Source organism: Astatotilapia calliptera, chromosome 14 (genome assembly GCF_900246225.1).
Source record: "Astatotilapia calliptera chromosome 14, fAstCal1.2, whole genome shotgun sequence".
NCBI classification, from domain to species: Eukaryota; Metazoa; Chordata; class Actinopteri; order Cichliformes; family Cichlidae; genus Astatotilapia; species Astatotilapia calliptera.
Genome location: NC_039315.1, coordinates 31,847,072 through 31,867,540, shown reverse-complemented (window position 1 = coordinate 31,867,540; position 20,469 = coordinate 31,847,072). Strand labels below are relative to the sequence as shown.

The window sequence follows — 20,469 nt, the reverse complement described above, 5'->3', positions numbered from 1 at the left end:
TGTTTACTTGTGCCTTTTCCTCCGCCAGCTCCCTCAGTCCACTTAAACTCTGCGACAGATGCACTCAGCGTGACATTTGGGTACGGTAGCGCTATGTCACCGGGCTGCAATAAAACGCCTACAGACTTCTAACACCATCCCACTCCGGCATTCAAGATCAAGTGACATAATGATGACCGGTTGTATTTAACTGACAATCACAGAGGCACACATAATGTCATTCAGCTGACTAAAACCCAGTCAGATGCTCCTGGAAAAGTGATGAGATCATGCAAGTTTAAGTTTCCTTTAATTCGTATGCAGATTTATGCTTATTAAATGGGGCTTCGCCTAAATAATGAGCTCAGCAGTGTGTCATGCTGTGTGTCAGTATCTGCCATCATAAATCTAGCGCTGGTCTTTAATGATAAAGCGCAATGTGACACTGCCTTCATGAGAGGTGATGTAATGCAAACTGCGCATCAGGATGCAGTTTCAGAGGTATTTTTAAAAAGTTTTCATCACTTTCTCGCAGACAGTACAGACTGTGTATAAAAGATAGATTAGACTTCTGGGTGTGAAAAGGGAAATCAGTGCAGGCATTTTCTTTCTAATGGTCAACAGTGGGGGACTCCTGTAGTTGCCAAAAGAAGTCAGCTTATAGAGAAATCAGTGAGAAAATGACCCCACTTCTCACTCAATTTCTTACCTCATAACTACTAATTAGGTTAGAGTCTCAACCATGACTTAACAAGTACTCTTTAATAAGGATCTCCAGTTTGTAATGTAATATGACCAAAATTAGAGTTTAAAATAAAGTATAAAGTAAGATAGAATTTAGTGCACCAACCACATTAGCATGCAATGTCCTTTGTAAAAATCTACTCTTCGTTTTTGAAGTCTCATTTCATACATGGCCAGAATGCTAAACTCAAGGTTCATTGTTTATTTGCCGTCTATTGAAAAGGGAAACAGGTGGAAAAATAGTGTTAGCACATTATTAAATCTGTGGACGGTACAGTGAATCCAAAAAGTCGCACAGGCTTTCTGTGTACCCGTTGAAAAACACATCTTTATAATTTGGAGTTAGAGCCAATTAAAGAACCGGACACAACACACAAATATTTGTCAGCCAATCACACAGCAGCAACTCAGTGCATTTAGGCATGTATACATCGTCATGGTGAATTTCAAACCAAAGTTCAAACCGAGCATCAGAACGGAAAAGAAAGATGAATTAATAGCTTTGACTGTATCACGGTTGTTGGTGCCAGATGGGCTGGACTGAGTATTTTAGAAACTGCTGATCTACTGGGATTTTCCAGTACAGCCATCTCTAGAGATTCACATCAAGCATGTGCAGCAACTGTGTGATATCAATATGGACCAAAATCTCTGAGGACTATTTCCAGCACCTTGGTTAATCTGTGCTGCAAAGAACTAAGAACTAAGGCAGCTCTGAAGGAAAAAGAGGGTCCAATGCTTCATACTCACTGATGTATTGTGTCCAGTGAGTGTATAATATGTTCATGAGCTTCTTGTTGTTATTTCTAGACAAATAACATGCTTGTTTCCACATGCTAAGCTAATCAGTTTATTCTGTCTTTCTGGCAACAGAGTAGGTGTGGTAGCCAAAAATATCTTGTCTCTGCAAATATGCACATTTACATTTATATGTAAATAGACTTTGGACCGTTTTCATGTTTTGTAGTTTTTATTCTTTCTTTTTCTGCTTTCTTTACTGGCAACTGGTTTTTTCCAAAAACATCCAGCACATGCTGAGCAATGGAGCTAAATGGTGCTTGATTGGTAACACTTCACATTTAATGCTGGAGGATAAGGGCCCTTATGTGCTTTCATATGGTAGGTAAAAAAAACGGGGTAAATGATGTGTATTAAAATGTAAAACAGGCTGGAATATCTATTTATATGGGCTAAAGCAGCTGTAACTGCTAGCTAAGTGATTCATTAGTAACAGCACTTTCTTAGCCCAGGGGAGAGCAGTAAAATAACATAAGCAAGTGTGTGTATGCACACTAAGCGGCATTAACACATACACACCCACATCCCCATTCCACAGGAGACACATTTGGAGGTGTACAAATTAACCTCAAACTATCATTAGTCACAAGCAGCACATTTGTGCGATGCTACAGAAAGCGCATGCTGATTAATTTGTTCCTTCCGTCAGAGTAAAATATATAGGTAAACACTAAAGAGCGAGAATGTGGGCGGCAGCGCTGGTAGAACAAGAAAAATCATCGCCTATACTGTGTATTCCTCGAGGAACGGTGGCTAACCTTAATGGGTCAAGTTATCAGTGTCTACTCGAGACTAACACTGCTACTGCCGAAACTGTTAAGAGACAATAGCCACACATGTGCACTGGGGTTAAAGTGGGATTTGGCAGGTCCTTAAGAGGCTGTAGCAAAAAGTCACTATAGATTTTTCTTTGTGTAAGGACTATGATGAGCTGACCTGTACGGCTACCATGATATTCACTGATCCTTGTGGATTTAGCCGCAGTCAGCTTTTAACGAGATACAAGCAGATGCTATATGGCTGATTTCTAGACACCACAAAGCGAGTTTGAGTTGTAGAATTCAGTGAATGATTCTGATCATCACTTCAAATAGAAATTTAGTTATGCTTCCTCCGATGTAACCAGTGTAACGTAGTGTGTTGCTGTAAACAACTTTTATCCCAATACATAGGCATGCATTGGGATAAATATATGCCTATGCCTATGTATTGGGCCCTAAGTGCCTGGTTTGTGTAGATCCACTATCTGATTGAAAAACTCTAAAGTGCTAAAGCACGGCAAGCACATCTATAGCATGAACACATAAAAGATGTAAGCGAGTAATAGGATGTCATTATTCTAATATTAAGCAAGTATCTCCACACTATAACCAAAGCCAGGCTGCATCATGAAAACTGTTAACTCATTCAATAGTAACCTGCATTGACCAGCCTATAAGATTTAATTACTCATTAATTGAAGGTACTGCTAAACCGGATCGTTCCAGCCCACTTTTACTTCTACCTATGTAGCAAGTCTTGGAATTTGATTTACAACTGGAACAAAACCAGGTGCAGGTGCTGGATTAATCCAGTGTTAGTACCTTAGGGCAACATTGTGAAGTGGGCTCCACCGACCTTCACCCCTGATCTTTTCTCCTACTATCTGACCGCACAACTAAAGTTAGAGGCATATCTTAGAGCTTAGTGCTAACCTGGTACCTAAGGCAAGCATCTGACGCCTCATAAAAAATGTAACTACATATCAAGGTTATAACACTGAAGAGGATTGCATGTGGGAACTGCAAGATCTGTGATCATTTAGCACGGGCTGTTTGTAGACTTCTGATTCTACAGGAGAATGGTGAAAATCAAGGAATGATTCGGGAAGGGAGGAAAAATTCTCCCTTGACTTCTTCTTTCTCCATTATTTAGCTGACCCTAAGCTGACCCTGCAAACGTACTCACAATTGAATGTACATGTTTGGTGGTGAAATTAGACTTCAAACATATTCAGGGATGGATCATAATATGATGGTGAAATAAATTTTATTTTATTTGCTTTTTGAATCCCTGTATAAGACAGAATGTCAGGTTTGGGGAATAATGATGCAGGATTTGCCATAAAGGCTGAGAAAACCTGTTTTTCCAATCAGCCGCATACCCTGAGTAATTTGGTCCAGCATGAACACATGATTTTCTGCCACAGCTCAAACCATTTCAGTTGCTTCATTACCAAAACTGCCTACTGAAGCTCTTCTCGCTGGTTTGAAGTGGGTCGGGCTGGTTTCAACAAAGTTAACGACTTACATTCAGTAATCATAATTTGGAAACATCTGAATTGTGTAACAGTGGCATAGTTGCTTATTTTCCAGAGCCAATGTCAGATAATTACGTGAAGAAATGCTTACATTTTCCAGCGGTTCAGTTCAGGGTCATTTTTATAGAAAGAGAATGACATAAAATAGCATTTTATCCAATTTTCATATTGTTTCTGTTTATTGTGTATTACTGTATTACTTTTGCATGTTGTTATAGACTGTACATAAAAGACTGTTGTAGTCTCCAGATCTGAGATGTGACCCCAATGTGGAAGTAGAGCAGCACAGGGCGACTCTCTGACTTCCTTGATCTGTGATGAGATCTCAACATCATATGTGATGTCACTAGTTGTAGATCTAATTGAATGCAACATAATGTTTATTTTGTAAATAAGCTACTCTTCGGCTATTTAACATAGAGGTTAGGTCCCAAAGGCGTTTGGATCTCCTCCCAGGATCAAACCTGAGATCTGAGAATTCCACATGTGCCCAATGCTCTGATTTTTAGATGGGACTTCACTAACACTGGTTAACATGGCGGTAAGTTCCATCTGTTATATACTGTTAATGCATGTTAATAAACATCTATGCAGTTACTCTGATTACCATAAATTAATATAGACACAGTGAATCAGTGAAACTCAAAGCAAATTGTCTGCTTTTTTGTTGGTAATCATAAAAGACTTAAAAAGAAATTCATATTAAAGCTATTACATACTCTGTCAGACTAACAGCATAGCTCAAAAGTTTTAGTTAGTTAGTTTAAAGGTACCTTTATTTTCAGCCAGGAGTGACATACTGGAGGAGAAAATAATCTTCTGTTCCTTTGGTTTATACTGTCCTGTTCACTTTTCTTCTTTCTTTTTTCCCTCAACATCAAACGCCGCATCTGTTTCACACACTGGCTTTAAGGCAAGAAACTGAGGGGAAAAAACTTCAACCTTAATTTGCCACTTAGCCCATGTAACACACCCTCGGCCAAATCCTTGAGCCTCGGCCTTCTTTTTGCGTTGCACCAGAGTCCACTCCCTGCATTCCCCCCAAATGGCTCAGCATCAATTTATAAATTCATATTAAAGCTAGAATTAGTTTGTTTCCATTTCAAGCGGGAACATGACAATTTGAATTAAATCATCGCTGAGCCTCCTCCCATTCTGACTCCTTTTCCCCCAAAACATATTTTCTCTCTCTATTTAGGAGTTTCTGCACACACACACACACACACACACACACACACACACACACACACACACACACACACACACACACACACACACACACACACCAGCCCCCACCGTCTTCTCTCTGAGTTCAATAATCTGCTTAAAAACCTCTGGGCTGTGCTGTCTATGCAGCGCGATCAGCCATGGCCAAACGCATGGAGACAAGGAGAAGGGGGCGAGGAGAGACTAACGGGGGCGTCTGAAATGAATCTGGATTTGTGCAAGGGAGGAGGAAGGGGGAAAGGGTGGGGGTGAGGATAGATTTCCATTTAAATACAACTCACTCACAGGATTTGTCAGGTTGTTCCCATGGCAACAGTGGCCCATCTTTGGGTCGTGTGTGCGCCGACTTATTGTATGTGTATGTGAGTCATGACCTCTTAGCTCGACACCTTTAGCCGGTTAGTTTCGCCGCAGAGGCCGGGGCCGGCCAGTCGCTCTCGTTTTTAGAGGAGATCTTGCTACTGCTCTCTTCCCCGACATTAAATATTACTTCTCCTCCGTTGACTCTGAGGTCGCCTCTGAAATACTTAGACTGCAGTCAGAGTACCCACTGCTCTCACTGCTGCTCACTTTTTTCCCCAAACAAAGCAAAAGGATGAAGGTGTCGCTGGCAGGTTTCTGTCACAGGAAAAGAGCTGAGCGTTTCAGCTGGTTAAGGTTTATTAAACCCTGAATCTTTATGTGTGAACAGCAGTTACTGTGCACAGTGTATGCACTGAATGCTCATGTTCAGTTCACAATTAACAATTCAAATTCACATCCATTTCTTACATTATTTTGGCCTGCTTTAAACTTCCCATTTTGCCCAAATCTGCACCACATACTCTAATAAATCACACACCAGCTGAAGTACATTTAAACAGTGTGCAATCGCAAAGCAGGCTCACTGATGGTGGGTCAATTTACAAGTGTTTTTTACTTTTATAGGAAGTTTTACCTGTGGTGACTTCCTGTTATGATCAATTCCACACATAAATCTCTCCCCCTTAGATATTTCCCAGGACTGGCCAGATACTTTGATTTGATGTGAGGTTTCAGATTTCCCTCAGCACCCCAATCTCATCTGCTCTTGGAAGCTTTGGAAAGTTAGGCCTGGTTGGTACTTGGATGGGAGCCCGTCTGTGAATATCAGGTGCTGCAAGCTTGGGGTGGCTATAGTTAAGGATTGAGAGCAGGTCATCTACTAAACAGAAGGTTGGTGGTTTATGTCCTTGTGCAAGATACTGACCCCAAGTTCCTCTCCAATGCATCCATCAGAGTGTAAATGGTAGATAGAAATACTTAAGCACAAAAAAAGTGCAACGTGTTGTATAGAGTAGAGAAGTGCTATATAAGAACCAGTCCATATACACGATTGTTTGACAATGTGACACAGTCTGTCACAGTCTGAGCTGATTTGCTCAGGAAACTCCATCACTAGTACAAGAAACCATGCCTACCAGTTAGCTGTTTACACCGCATTACATGCACCGTCACTTCACCTGCTCATTCTATAGTAGCAAACTTAAGCTTTGCATTTTACCATTAAGTGAAAGCATGTTAATTTTAATGTTCAACTTTGAGGTTTATATTCGATTTCCAGGCTTGTCACGAGGAATGCACTGGTAGGACACTGCTTAGTGTTTGTGCAAGTAAGGTCAGGCTTCATGTTCCTCTAAATGACAAGGTTTTCTACTCATGGCTCTGACACTGACAGTAGATATCCTTCATATGGGCAAACCCATCAGCTTGCAAGGAGCAGCCAATCAGAAAAAAACAAAGCATGATATTGGAGAAATAAATATTTTGAACTGGTCCAAAACTGCTCTAGAAGAGTCCAAGAAAGAAAATACACAGGTGGAAGTGAACACAGTAGGTGTACTTTAAGAGCTTTTCTGTAATGTTTTTCTAACCTTGACCGAGTACTTTGCATCTTAACCAAAACTGCAGAAAACCAGAATAACAGTGATATAAGATATGAGTACAGCTTTTGGAGGGTGGATGTTGAAATGATGGAGAAAACACACTTTTGAAAGATAATGACCAATGACTATCATGCTGTTTGGTACATTTTTTTTAATCTATAAATGGGAACAACAGTCCCTAATTTGAATAGCATATTTGGAGTGGATTATTCTCAGTCCAAGAACAGCCGTCCAATGTAGCAGATGTTGGAGAGTGGAACAGAATCTGACCTGGCTTATTCACGAGTCTGACTGAAAAGACGAAGCCAGCCATGCGCCGATCAGTTCAGCCCCAATGCTTCTGAAATCCATGGCTGCAGCATCATGAGACGCAGCAAGGAGGGCAGGCGCTAAGGACGGGCGTGGGGGGGGTGGGGGTTAAAACACCAAAATGGAGGCCGCGTGCACAAGCTAAATGGATTACTTCCCCTTAAATTGAGAGATCATTGTGTGTCAGGAAACTGGGACCCCATGCTGGTTTTCGTGCCAGGGGTGCATTGAGGTTTTGGGGGGTGCGAGCGAGCAGTTGGATTCACTCATTTGCAGGCGGAGCGGCGAAGACTGACGAAGCAGGATCTGACAGACGGCGGGAAGGCAGGGCTGGGAGGGAGCAACCTGACAGAATATCTCAAACAGAGGAGAAGCTCGTAGAGCTGGTGCTGATTGAAAAATCTACAGACCCCCCTCCCTCCTGCTGCGCGGGTGCAGCGGTGGTGTCGCATGTTAAAAGACTGGCAAAGAATTGGGGTTTTGGATGGGGGTGAGTTTAGGTGTCAAAGAGAATGTGAGACGAATGTGAACGTCTGTGTGTGTGCATGTGTGTGTCTGCTGCCTGATCACCAGTGTTGGATGGTAGAGGCCTAAGCAGCCCATAGCAATATTATCAGCACTTTCCTTGGTGATAATAGTTTTATTATCAGTGTCAGTCACCGCATAAGTTTAAGATGTGAAAAATGAGTTATGACTTTGGCTATTATTGGCTGAAAATCCTAAACCAGAGTTATTTAACCAAAAAATCAAAATCTCTAATTTTTGTAAAATGAGTCATACTGCTAGTGACAGTGCTGGATTTATGTAATAAATCCTTAACATCTAAATGAATGTTTTTCCCAGAGAATGACACTTAAAGCTTCACACGCCCAACACTTCTGCCAGTGCACGAGCGCCTGTAAATTACTCAGCTCATTAGGTACTGGGAGACTTCTGCATTAGCCAACTCAGCCCCATCATGTTATCTAAGCTCACAGTTCCCACTGCCCCAAAAGGGCATGAATCATGTGCAGTGTTGGGTGTAACACTGTAATCATATTATATTTTTTAGCAATGCAGTAAAGTAGCGGTCCCAAACCTTTTTTGCACCATGGAAATAAATAAAATGATACGACCAAGACCAAAACTGTAGTATTTTGTAAATATAATAATAAACGTGAATTCACTGTGTAATTGTGTAACTTTATTAGCAGCATCCTCCTGAAATGCACCAACAATGTTGAGAGTAATATCCTCCTCTCTGCCGCTTAATGCTCGCTGGTCGCTATGGTAACGTGTAAATATTTATTTCAAAATAAGACACACAACTACAACACAGGAAAAGACCCAGGGAAACAGAGTTAATGATAAAAACCCTGAAAACCATAAATCTCCCACCCGAGCCTCAACTCTTCCGGCCCGGTACCAAACAACTCATGGACTGGTACCGGTCCATGGACCGGGGGTTGGGGACCGCTGCAGTAATGTAACGTTTTAGTGCAAATTCAGTAATTACTGGTGTTACAAAGGTCCTTCAGTTATCTGCATGTCAGGTGGATACAAAGAGAAATGGTTCGGCAAACATGTTTTTTTTCTTCCTGCGCACTCCCGCTACTGCCAGCTAATTCTAGTTTGTGTGAAGGACGAAAAAAGTGGAGCAGTCAGCAGGGATATGGGCAGTCTTTTTAATGTTATTGCACAAAAGAATAAAGAGTGCGATGGTGAACTACATCCAGGACAGAAATAACTGCATTAGGCTACGACGACAACTTCGGCTTTTTGCAAGCACCTGCGCAGACAGCATGCTAACACTAAGCTAGCCAAGTACCTAGAGTGACCCCAGCCCAGCAGCCACGGCCTCAACTTCAGAAGGTAACAAAAGCAGTGATGAGCAGCGAGCTTCCATTTTTACCTGTGCATGTTTCTAAAGTAGAGTCACTGTGGCGATCGCTTTGTAGCCTCTCTGGGCTGGGTTTCATCTTTGCCTTGTGCTGTCAAGCTTTGTGTTTATACAAAACCAGCAAAAGAAAGACCATGCGTGTTAACATAGGGATTTTTGTTGGTGTAACGACAAAGTAATGTGCTACAGCCAGCTAATGCCAACTTAACAGTCCAGGGCACATTTTAAAGAAAAGCTAAAAACGATGAATAAATAAAGGGAACTCGCAAATTCATTTGCAATTTAAATGTAATCTTAATATCAACTATTATGAAAAGTTCATTTTTATTTCCCCTGTGCCTGTCTGTAATCTGTCTAAAACACAGTGTGTGTGCTTATAACTTTATCTGTCTGACCTTTTACAGTTTACTCGGGTCTGTTTCACACTTGCTTCTGCTTATACCAAGATCAAGGCTGAAGCCCAAGGGGAAATCATGCCTTTGTAGCTGTGGCCCCTCACCTCTGGAATGAGTTACATGTTAGGCTAGGATGGCACCTAACACTGTCTGCTCAGGCTATTCTCAATCCAGTAACATCAAGTAGAGCAGTTCGCACCAGAGCTGTCTCTACGTTCTCTTTGGTGCTGGCTGGTGACACACTAGTTTAGGTAATTGGCTCTGAGCACTCTGAACTTTTCTTTCCCCCCCCAGTGAGCAGGGTTGTCAAGGGATCTATTTTAAGCCTAACCATGACCTTTTCCTAAAACTAACCAAGTGATCTTTAGTGTATAAACGTAACCACATGCCCGTTAATGCCTACTCCCAAACAAGCACGTCTTAGTGGCTAAACCGAACCAACATGTGAAACTTATTTTCAGCTGGTCCCTTATTCACAAGAGGTCGCCACAGCGGGTAGCTCCACATTTTTGATTTGGTGGATTTTTATGCCAGATGCTCTTCCTGACTCAAACCTCAAGGGATTTGTGTCTCCTCCAGGGTTAGGCAAATGTGGAAACCACACATGAAAGCAAAAGGAGGGGGAAAAAAAGTAATGTTCAAAACAATCCAAACTGGATAGGAGCCAGTGTTCCTGTCCAAGTTGAACAGCCACAAGATTAAAACCTCTGACTTCACCTGTCAGTGGTTTTAATGTTGCAGCTGACAAGTGCACGCAGTGTACAATGTGGCCAGAGGTCTTTGTTTGTCTTTTCAACATTTCCTTTTTCCCATAGATTACATCATCTGACCTGAGAGCAGACCTCTATTACTCAATCCCCTCCACCTCAGATGATTGACGAATGTGGGTATTGTGGGAAACAATAAGGCTTCAGATACACTGTGCGTGTCCTCAGAGGTCAAGGGGTCACACAGAGGGCCACCTGTGCAGTGCTGTTAGCGCTCAGCCCCGACGGAGACACGCACATGCAGCAGCGCTGAATGACATGGTTCTCTTCCTCCCTGGAATGGCAGCAGACAACGGTAAATTAAAAAGCTTTTTTCCTAATAATTAGCCCCTCGGCGGGGGCAACCTTTGTGCCTCCCTCAGCAGGAGAAGCACACAGGTAATTATTGCCCCCCCCCCCCCCCCCCCCCTCAGCCCCACCCTACCCTCCTCATCCTGACACACACAGACACACAGATACCGTGCCCTGTGGGGCGAGGGCTGCACGGCCCAGTGGGTCTCCTGTGAAAATGATAGCCTGTCCTCTGTGCCCCCTTTAGGGCATCCTACCTGGGCATCCATGGGCAATGGCAAGGAAATTGTATGTGTGCGTATTTGTGTGTGCTTCTTTGTGAGCGCAAATTGTGTTGTGGGCTATTTTTTGCGAGAGAGAGAAACACAAAGATTACTTGCATGAGGGGGTTATTTTAGAAATGACTGTGGTTTGGAAAGGAGAACACAGTGTCTGCTATTACTGAGTGTGCTTTTGCGAAAGTGTGCGCATGCACTTGAGCGTGCCAGCGTGGGCATCCGTGCTCGTTCATGCGTGCATCCACATGGGTTGTGTATGCATATAGAATATGCCTGTGTATATTCTGAGCAAATCTATTGAAGCATGTGAGTCCATATGGGTGGTGTGAGTCTATATGCTTGTGTGGTGTGCGCGCCTGTGTGTGTATGTGTGTGTGATGGTGGGTTTTAGGCTGTCAGAATAGCAGTGTAATGGTGCGTGGTCCCTTTTGATAAGTCCTACAGTTGTGACCGTGGCCCCGTCTTCTTATCTCCAGAGGACGATGTTGCACTCAGAGCAGCTGCCGCCACCAGCACAACACACACTAGCTCACACACTCCTGCCGCTTCACGGCTTCCCATTCATCTCTCTGCACGCTCAACTTCACACAGACATGCAGATACACAGACGCACACAAGCGCATGCATGCAGATTTTTACAATCACCGAAAACCGCACGCACACACACACTCAGTGACAATGCACAACCCAACGCTCCACTGCAACAGAAAAAAATTCCCCAAACGCTCACATATGCACTCGATCAAACCAACTTCCCAGTCTAAACAACTTAGTTCTTATCGCTCCAACTCTTTCTGACTTCTGGCACGCACCTCCTTAAATGGTAATAATTGATAAAATGAGATTGATTAAGCATGCTATTAGTGCAGGATAATTGGCTTGATAATGAGCAGATTGCCTGCTAATTGCTGAACAGATAATAAGGCTCAAATTTGCCCCGGGCGAAAACAGTGAAATACCGTAGCAGATACGCACTCGCTGAAAATGAACAAACCGCAGGGAAAAAAAACGTGGCCTGATACTCGCTATAGATTACCCCTCTGCCTTCCAGCCACCCAGTTCAGTGGAGCCACCATGACTCCATTACAAGCATGTGAGGAAACCAATGTCCAGCACAGTTTGGTCAGACATTATATGATCTTTAAACTGCCTGCTTCCTAGGACAAAGTCTGTGTGATGTCAGATTATGTCCATGTAAGAACAGCACGGCTAATTTTCCTGTGCATTCCCAGTGAGTGGACGTCATTGCTTCCTTTCTCGTGCACACTTTCCTTACAGTCCCAGAAAATAAGTGCCTTATTGTACCTTTAATGGCTTATCAATGAGGCATAACCCTCCTAGGTACTGCCATTGTACCCTTGAAAGTACCAGGCTTGTGGTTTGTACTTCAGGACCAGTCTTGAACCTCGTCTGAGAATTTTCTGTAATGGTACAAAAACAGACATTTAAAAAACAGTATTTGTAATCATGAATTTATTTTGTATTTGTGCTAGTCTAGTCTTACTTGACCATTCAAGGTAAGCCCTACCAGTGGTAAGGGTAAAATCACTTATTAGCTGGTTTTTACTGTACTCATTTTCGTACGGAGTGTGTGAACATTTCGTACTCCTTTTTCTGTCCTTTGAGAAAAGCCAACTTCAGACGACGTCCAGACCTGATTTTTCCAGCACTGTCTGGAATTCATGTGTGAAAACCTCTACAGTTTCATTCGCTTCAAGCATTTCATTGAATCATTCACATGAGGAAACCTTTGGGTAATTCACAATTTCTGTTCTACTGATTGTGCCCTGGAAAATCTCAGTATCCGTTTGCTTAAGGCAGGTAAGTTTTCACGACCTTTACAGGGAAAACAATGAGCAAGCCTTCTTTTTTATGATGTCAACATGAACCCTTTCGACATTAATTCTGACTGAAATAGATCTTGTTCAGTTTTGGTTCAAGGTTAAAAATTTCTTACATCACCATCATTGTGTGACATCAGCGCCGTCTGAAAATGAGACTTTTGTTTAAGTGAATTCCCCAAAAGACAAATATAGGCTAATTTAGCTTTTCCTATGCTACAACCTAATCTGACACTGGCTGGAAAAGACTTGTGGGTGCAATCAAATATGTGAAACCCACATTTTGAGTCCTTTTTTTAAAGAACAAAAACACTTTACCTCTTTATTTCTCCACAGAAATACACAAAATTTGCTACAATCCAGTTGTAAATTTCACTAAAGTAGTCCCTTCTCACAAATGGTACCAGCGCTCACACATGACTGTTTCTCATAAATTGCTTTCAGTCTTCCATTATAATTATTCATCACTCCCAATTTCATTCTGATTAGCTGTATCACTGTATATAATAAACCACTGTTTAGTTTTCGTCTTCCTAATAAGCCTTTAGAATCGCATTGCTGCTTCTCTGTGACAAAAGAAGCCAGTTGAGGTGTTTAGGAATCTGATCATAATGCATCCTCAACTTTCCCTTTAGAGGTTTTCCAGACATGCCCAACTGGGAGGAGATCCCGGGTAAACCGGAACCTGCATTTTTGTCCTGGGACTGCCTTGGAAATGGTTCCTTGGGAGAAAAATGTCTGGAATAATCTTCTTAGCCAGCTGAGATTGCAGCCCAACTTTGGATAAGTGGGAGATAAAGGAGAGGTGGATATATGACCACAATAAATGAGTGCCAACTAGCTGTCTGCTAGGGCTCACCTTTGCTAATTTGAGACAATATGCAATATTGTCATCTATGTTTGTGGTGTTGGTGCTCTACAACCTTGTTCTAACAAAACTGTACACATTTATTCATGAACTCTGTGCTCCACTTTTGGTGTGTGAACCTACTAACAGTAAAGAGCCAACATCTTTTAAGGATAGACAGTTTATATGTGGTTTATATTAGCGACAAGTCAACACCCCAAAACCAAAAGACTCTGAGGGTAGGCCTCAGAGTCTTTTATGCCCAGGTAAAACAAGCTTTGTAGAAGCTGTCTGTATAAATTAAGGGGGAGAAAAGCCTTGATGATTACTTGTATGGCTCATTCATTCTAAATAAATGCACCTTTTTGAGTCTAATATTTTGTGGAGAAAAGAGAGACTGTGAGATTTAGGCTGGGTTTGTGAGTCTTGATATGGTGTTTCTGCCTTCTCAAACCTGATTGTCACGTTAAACCCAGAAACACATGTTTGGACATTCTGGTGGCATTAAAACGGTAACCTCAGGCGCCTTGCTTTAACATAGGATTTAGTGAATTGATTCCTCACGCAGCTCATCCATTTCCCCACCATTTGTTTCTGTTCTTTTTCTACCCGTCTATTGGAGGTGTCTTTCAGCATCCCTGTCAATACGTTGGCCATCAATGGCCCTCTGTCCTCCTGCCTGGGCCTCTGTTTGCCTTAGGGCTTCCCCCTCCCTGCTCTGAGCAGCCTCCCTTTGTGTGGGAGAATCAGAGGGAAAGAAAGCAAAGATGACAGAGAGTGGAGAACAGAGGGAGAGTTTTGGTAAACAGTAGCCTGTCACAGCTCAGCAGGAGATGCTATAGCCGCTGCCTCCTCCACCGCCACCGGGGAGATTTTTAATCGCCGGGGTGTCTTAAAGAGCCAATTAGACAAAGAGGGGTTTTGTGTTGTCACTGCAGAGAGTGCTGGACATTGACAAACAACTGTGTGAGAATTGAGGGGTGTTTGGGGAGATGTATAGGGGGTCTGTTATGGTCAAGAGCTGTCTGATTTATGCCTTCTTGTATACTGTACTGATGGATGGGGTGGGTAGTCTTAAGGAGCCTGCTGAGAGGGATCTGTGCAGAAGTCACCTATAGAAAATGTATGAATATTTCAGGCTTGAGAGCGCACTGCACTCTATTTTGGTGTCAGTTGGGTAACAGTGAAAGGTATATGTGAACTTGCACAAACTTTATGAAGCCTTGTTAGCCTCAACAATTTCAGTTTTACCAGGAAAATAGGGCTTTTAGAGGCATCTGTTCCAGATTCATCCGACTTAAAACAAGATAATAAAAGGTGGCTCATCAGCACATATAGCGAGAGGAAGAGGATGTCAGATGTCCTAGTCTGGATTCCAGGCGTGTTCCCAGACACCAGGCCACTGTGGCCGACGCAAGTCTCCACTGTCATTAACCTACATCGCTCTAAATTACCTCGCATTCCCAATGAGGGGGGAAAGGGAAGTTTGTGGTGGCGCAGAAGAAAGAAAGAAAGAAAGAACGAAGAAAACAGAGGACAAAGGAGGAGGGAAAAGGAGGTAGAAGTAACGTTGGCAGGAAATTCAGGGGGTGCAGGCAGGAGGAAGCAGAACACGATAGATGAGGACAGTGATGGAAGCTGACAAGGAAGGGAAAAAAGGAATGAATGTGAGAGGCGAGGCCCGAACCATTAGGAAATGAAAACCCAGCATAAAACTTTGTCATATTTTGTCACCGGATCCTGCATTAAATGTGAAAAGTGTGATTTATTAGTGTTGTGTTTTCAGCATGAAAATATAATTCATTGGACTGTAAATACTGAGGCTGCCTGTGTGTGTGTGTTTCACTTTCATGACATTTGGGAGCTCTGGCTTTTAATTAAAATGCTGAAAAGGGAGAGACAGAGACGGCGTGTCCTTGTGTGGGTTTCCTTCCCCGTACATGAGTGTGGACGCTCTTTGCCGTGTTTTTATCTAAGTGTAAATAATGTGGCGTGCTCTATTGGTTCCTAATGCTCAAGCTGTGCGCTGTTTCACCATCGTGGCCGCACAATGCTCACACAATGCAAAAAAGGACGGAGAGACAGGCTGATGGAGTTGACTAGAGTGAAAAGAAAAGCACACTCACACACTCCACTGCCTCAATTACCAAGCAGAAAAGAACAGAAATGATTATTGAATTCCAAGACAATTGCAACTGAGGCAAACAGCAATAAGTGATGGGCATGTTGTGCAAATTGATTATGGAGGAGAAATGGGCATGAAATTGAAAAACAACAGTAATCAGAGAACATTAAAAGGGGGCCTGTTTAAAAGGGAGAGAGGGGAGAGCAACAGTGGAGATACTCAAGGGGCAGCAGGGGAGGCGACCCGCCGCTATTGACAAGGTGATTGGCAGGTAATGATAGGCTCCTGCACCTGATGCCTCAGGGTGAGTGGCCAGGAACAGGAGCAGCTCAGGTGACACAGTGAAGTGGTGGAAATTCCATCCATGACATAAGCCATTCACATACTGACCACACATGACGGGTCGCAAATGTTCACACACTCCAGCGTCCTCATGCATGCACGCACACACCCCGTCTCACACACTCCACATGCTGACAAGCAGGCTTTGTTCTGCTGAGGTGATAGTAGACTGACTGTTGAACTGTAACTCTTATAATAATCAAATAATCTTAGGAATATATGTGTGAGGAGGTTTTTAGTTTTATTTAAAACTAAAAATTAGATTATTATTTAATGCAATATAACAAACTGAATTCATATTTATATACACTGTAAACCCGAATCAGTTGACTGAACTTAAAACATTTGTGGAAACTGATTACCTCAAAAGTTTTAAGTACACAAACTCATCTTTTCTAAGTATGGGGTACTCAAAATTTGTATTTATTGTTAACTTAAAAATTTTAAATTATATTTTTATTTTATTAATTGAGCTTTACTTAAAAACTATATACTTTAATTTTAATATTTTTGTGTTTTTTGTAGTTTACTATTTTGATCCAACACAATGCAATTATATTACAAACTAAACGCAAATTATATGATTATTAATTAAAAGAAATTTATTATTAAATGTTTGAGTGTAGACTAGTAAAAAAAATTAGAGAAATTCATTTACTTTACATTTTGTTTATTTAACATTTTTTATGGAAATGTAAAAACATCACTTAGTGTTTTTATAAAACCACTAACATGGACATTGGCACCATAAAGTGAGCATTATAAATTCAATGTAGAACATGTATCTTTTTATAAAATCACAAAGGACAACATCAGTCCTAATTGCATCTTTCTCAAAATACATAAATTCAAAATAAAAAGTCAAATACTAATCACTTTTGTTTGAAAAAGAAATGAAAAACAATTTTATAAAATGGGTACAAATAAAGATGATCATCTTCCAAATAACCAGAGCAAAGTTAGGTAAACTGATGGAGTTAAATCCACCCAAAGTCTGTAGTAAACTTAAAGTGCTTTAAATAAAGTGCTTAAAACAAAGTGCTCAGTAACAGAGTGCATGTCCTAACAAACATTGCCTTATATTCCTTCCAGAACTACTCTTTCAGCAACAAATCATTTTTAAGAGCATGTAGGCAGGGTTTCAGAGGTTTGCCGTCAACAAGCCCCATGAAGATTTTTTGGACAAAGGTAAATGTGTGAACGAGCTTCCTGGGGTAGTCTAAATGCAGAGCATAGATCAAGCCAAACAATAAGGCAAATGCATCTGCAAATCTGGGAATATCACGCATCACCAAGTCGCCTTCCACCACAATGGCCATGCTTGAGGAAGTAAAATGGACTGGACTGGTCTGGGAAGCGCCGTCGGTAACCACTGTGAGAAGGGCAACTGGAGTGTCAATGAGGGTCGACTCATCCAATGTGTCCGCCTGGAATAGACACAGTATCAATAAGTAAGGTTGGTTTGAGAGAATGTGACAAGCAAGACCTGTAATCTAGCAAAAAATTCAGCAGTGTAGTGGGTTACTTTGTAACGGGTTAGGGTACTCTACTTTTTTGAAAAATGTACATTAACGCGTTAGCTTCTTGCATTACATAATTAGCATGTTTGTTATTTTTCTAAAAAAAAAAAAAAAAAAAAGGAAGTCATTTTTTATTTTATGACTTTATCTCAAAAAGAAACTAAATCTTGACTTCAGCCTTGTTTTTGGGGCCACCTGCAGCATAGCCGAAGTGCTGTGATACGCCTGTGCCCTGCTCCTGACCCTGTGTGTGTGTGTGTGAGGGTTTTCTAAAGAGAGGGTATTTTGCTTGTACAATTTGGTAGCTGCTAGGGTATTAAATTGTATTTAAAAAAATCCATGGTGTTTTATCTCACTGGCAGAATTTAAGTGATGCAAAAATACACTTACATTACATGTCTTAAAGAATTCTGGGTCCTCCTCCCGCAGGTATACAGGAAGGGCACGAAGCACTGCAGTGCGTTTCACGTTGATATCAGGCGCCTCCTAAAAAGGGAAAAGAAAAGTTCATTGAACACAAAGTTTTCAGGTGTCATTCTTTTGGTGAGAATACATGTTTATGAAACTGCATGACATGTGACTCTACATAATTTTGGAGACATTTCTTTTAAGACACAACCTTTCTGTCTCTTATGACAAAGAGTCTGTATCTTACTCATTTGACAAAAATCCTACACAGTATTTTAAAGTAACATACCAGATCAGAGCTGTAATCTGTATAAAACACAGATGTTCAAAGCAAGGAAAAATTGAGTTTTTATCAGTGAAACTTTTAATTTGTGTTAATTTTATCATTATCAATATTCACCTGAAGATCATAATGATTCAGGATGGTTCGCAGAGCCTCTGATATCTTGCCAGTCCGTGCAGCCTTCTGTCTGTATAGAGCCATAAGTCGTGGTGTGTGTCTGTCAAGTTCAGCGTAGAACTGGTCAGTGATAATTATATACTCAGCCATCATTACAGCTTTCAAAAATTTCAAAAGTACACTGTACATTTCATGACAAAATAAACACTTAGCATGGTAAAAAAAAAAAAACCTTACAATTACTGCTGTTTACTTTGAGTGCAGTCTTGAATTCTATGGCCGATCATCCAACAGTCCAAAACATAGGTAAGAATTTCAGATGTTACAAAGTCACAGGCCATCATTCCATTTAGTCATGGTAAACAGTAACCCTCTTTTAGTTTTAAGTTTTTACCATATAATCAACATTGTCTCACCATGTATAAATTCTGTTAAGTTGGAAAAAAAAAAAAGAAAAAAAAAAAAAAGCACAGAATACATATGAATTTACACTGCAGTTATTTTAAAAAACCAAGCCAAACTGCGGGATAAATCTTTGCAAAGACACATTGTTATGCAATAGTACATAATACATCAGTGAGATACTTGTAATATTACACAGAACTTCTACTTACAAACTACTTCTTTTACAGGCTGCTGCTTAAGATAGAAGTTGCCACTGCTAGCTAAGTCACTTTTGAATGATGCTAATGAGAAGAAGAAAAAAACCCGGCCGAACAATGAGGCTGCTGTTGTAAAAACGCCAACTTTCTTGCGTTGGCAATGGGTCGTTAAAATATCACTAAGACACTTTCTTTATGTGCAATTCTTATTAAAACTGTGTTTTAATCGGTTAAAACTGTAAAACTGACGATATCATCGGTTTGAAAAAGAGCGCGAACAACAGCGAACAACAATTCACTACCTGGGTCTGTGCTGTTTAACACAACGGCGCATTCAAAAACAAGTTAATGGCTGCAACATATTAATATACTTGCTTTTTTACGGAAAAAATAAACATAACGAAGGTTCCGTTTTACTTACAAGTTTCTCCAAATGTGCTCTCCGGTCGCTCGAGAAGGGCAGCCATATTGAACAGAATTTTCTGTCAACGTCGTTCAGGTTAGAGAGAAAACGTCATGACGTCATGACGTACAAATGCGGAGCTCGAAAAAAAAACATTTACTCAAAAATCATAATTAAAAAAGCAGTATTTACTCTTAACTTCTAAGCCATGTACAATTATAACTGTTTGAATCGTTAAGAGAACAGAAAAGTTTTAAGTTGTTTCAACTTTGTGACGCATTTTAATTGTTGTATCCACAAACTTTATAAGTCAGGTGGACTGTTGGGGTTTACAGTGTACTAAAATTAGACCCGACACGCTGGACTTCAGTCAGAAAGTCAGAAATGAATCAAGCATAACATTCAACCACTAAAGCCCATTTTTCTGTTCAGGAATGCAAGTAAATACCCGTAAGTTGGCATCTTAATCAAAAAATAATTATGTGCTTTAATATTTTTCTGCTTTTTTGTAAAACACAAAATGTGAAAATTCATGAATAACAAAGATAATTATATTTTAGCATAAAAAATATCATTTTGATTTTAAGAGCTTGCATATTAACCATTACAGAAACCTAAAACAGTGATTTTGTTAATTATAAATTTGTTAAGGACTGTATTTATAATATGAGCAGCTGAAAAAAATGGAATATAAAGTTATAAAATATAAATATATATTTTAACTCAAACGTACAGTTTTAAATTTAATGTTGCTGAAACAACAAAGTAATAAAAAAAATAAATCTATCTGATCGAGAAATCACTCATCTTTGGAAAAGAGAGTTTATTACAGAGAAATGTCTCATTCCAAAATAAAAGCTATACTATACGCTTCTTCTGGGCTATACTCTCAGCAGCATATTAAACATATCAGGTCCCCAAAAGGAGAATCATGTGCTAACGGCTGTCTAAATGACTCGGGTAAAGTTTGTAGCATGCGTGCTTGTTGTTTTTGTCAGCTTCCACTTGTCTTTGCACTAGGATGATGTCGGCGTAAATGTGCAGTCATATTCATTTTGTTCCCACTAGTGCTGTCAGCATTAATCTGAAATGACGTTAACCCCACAACACG

The 20,469-nt window shown here is 40.8% G+C and overlaps 1 protein-coding gene across 3 annotated transcripts; it reads right to left on the bottom strand.

Annotated features, from left to right (window-relative positions):
* Positions 1-16,748: 16,748 nt before the first annotated feature.
* Positions 16,749-19,506, bottom strand: LOC113036302 (uncharacterized). Of its 3 annotated transcripts, none has more exons than XM_026192549.1 (4): positions 18,591-18,791; positions 18,354-18,453; positions 17,936-18,031; positions 16,749-17,452 (listed from the first exon to the last, which is right to left on the bottom strand). In XM_026192549.1, the coding sequence occupies exons 2-4, from the start codon at positions 18,435-18,437 to the stop codon at positions 17,120-17,122; spliced, it is 513 nt and encodes a 170-aa protein (XP_026048334.1). In that variant the 5' UTR covers positions 18,438-18,453; positions 18,591-18,791; the 3' UTR covers positions 16,749-17,119. The 3 variants fall into 3 exon arrangements, with proteins under 3 accessions (XP_026048334.1, XP_026048332.1, XP_026048333.1); XM_026192548.1 differs by lacking the exon at positions 18,591-18,791 and adding an exon at positions 19,377-19,506 and having other exon boundaries at positions 16,750-17,452; XM_026192547.1 differs by lacking the exon at positions 18,591-18,791 and having other exon boundaries at positions 18,354-18,579.
* Positions 19,507-20,469: the final 963 nt, after the last annotated feature.

Bases quoted from the DNA above. Each gene is read 5' to 3' on its own strand.
- LOC113036302 (XM_026192547.1), bottom strand. From the start codon at position 18,542: ATGTACAGTGTACTTTTGAAATTTTTGAAAGCTGTAATGATGGCTGAG. The intron at 18,032-18,353 runs GTGAATATTGAT...TTCCCTTTTTAG, and splicing joins TGAATCATTATGATCTTCAG to GAGGCGCCTGATATCAACGT. The intron at 17,453-17,935 runs GTAAGTGTATTT...TGTCTATTCCAG, and splicing joins AATTCTTTAAGACATGTAAT to GCGGACACATTGGATGAGTC.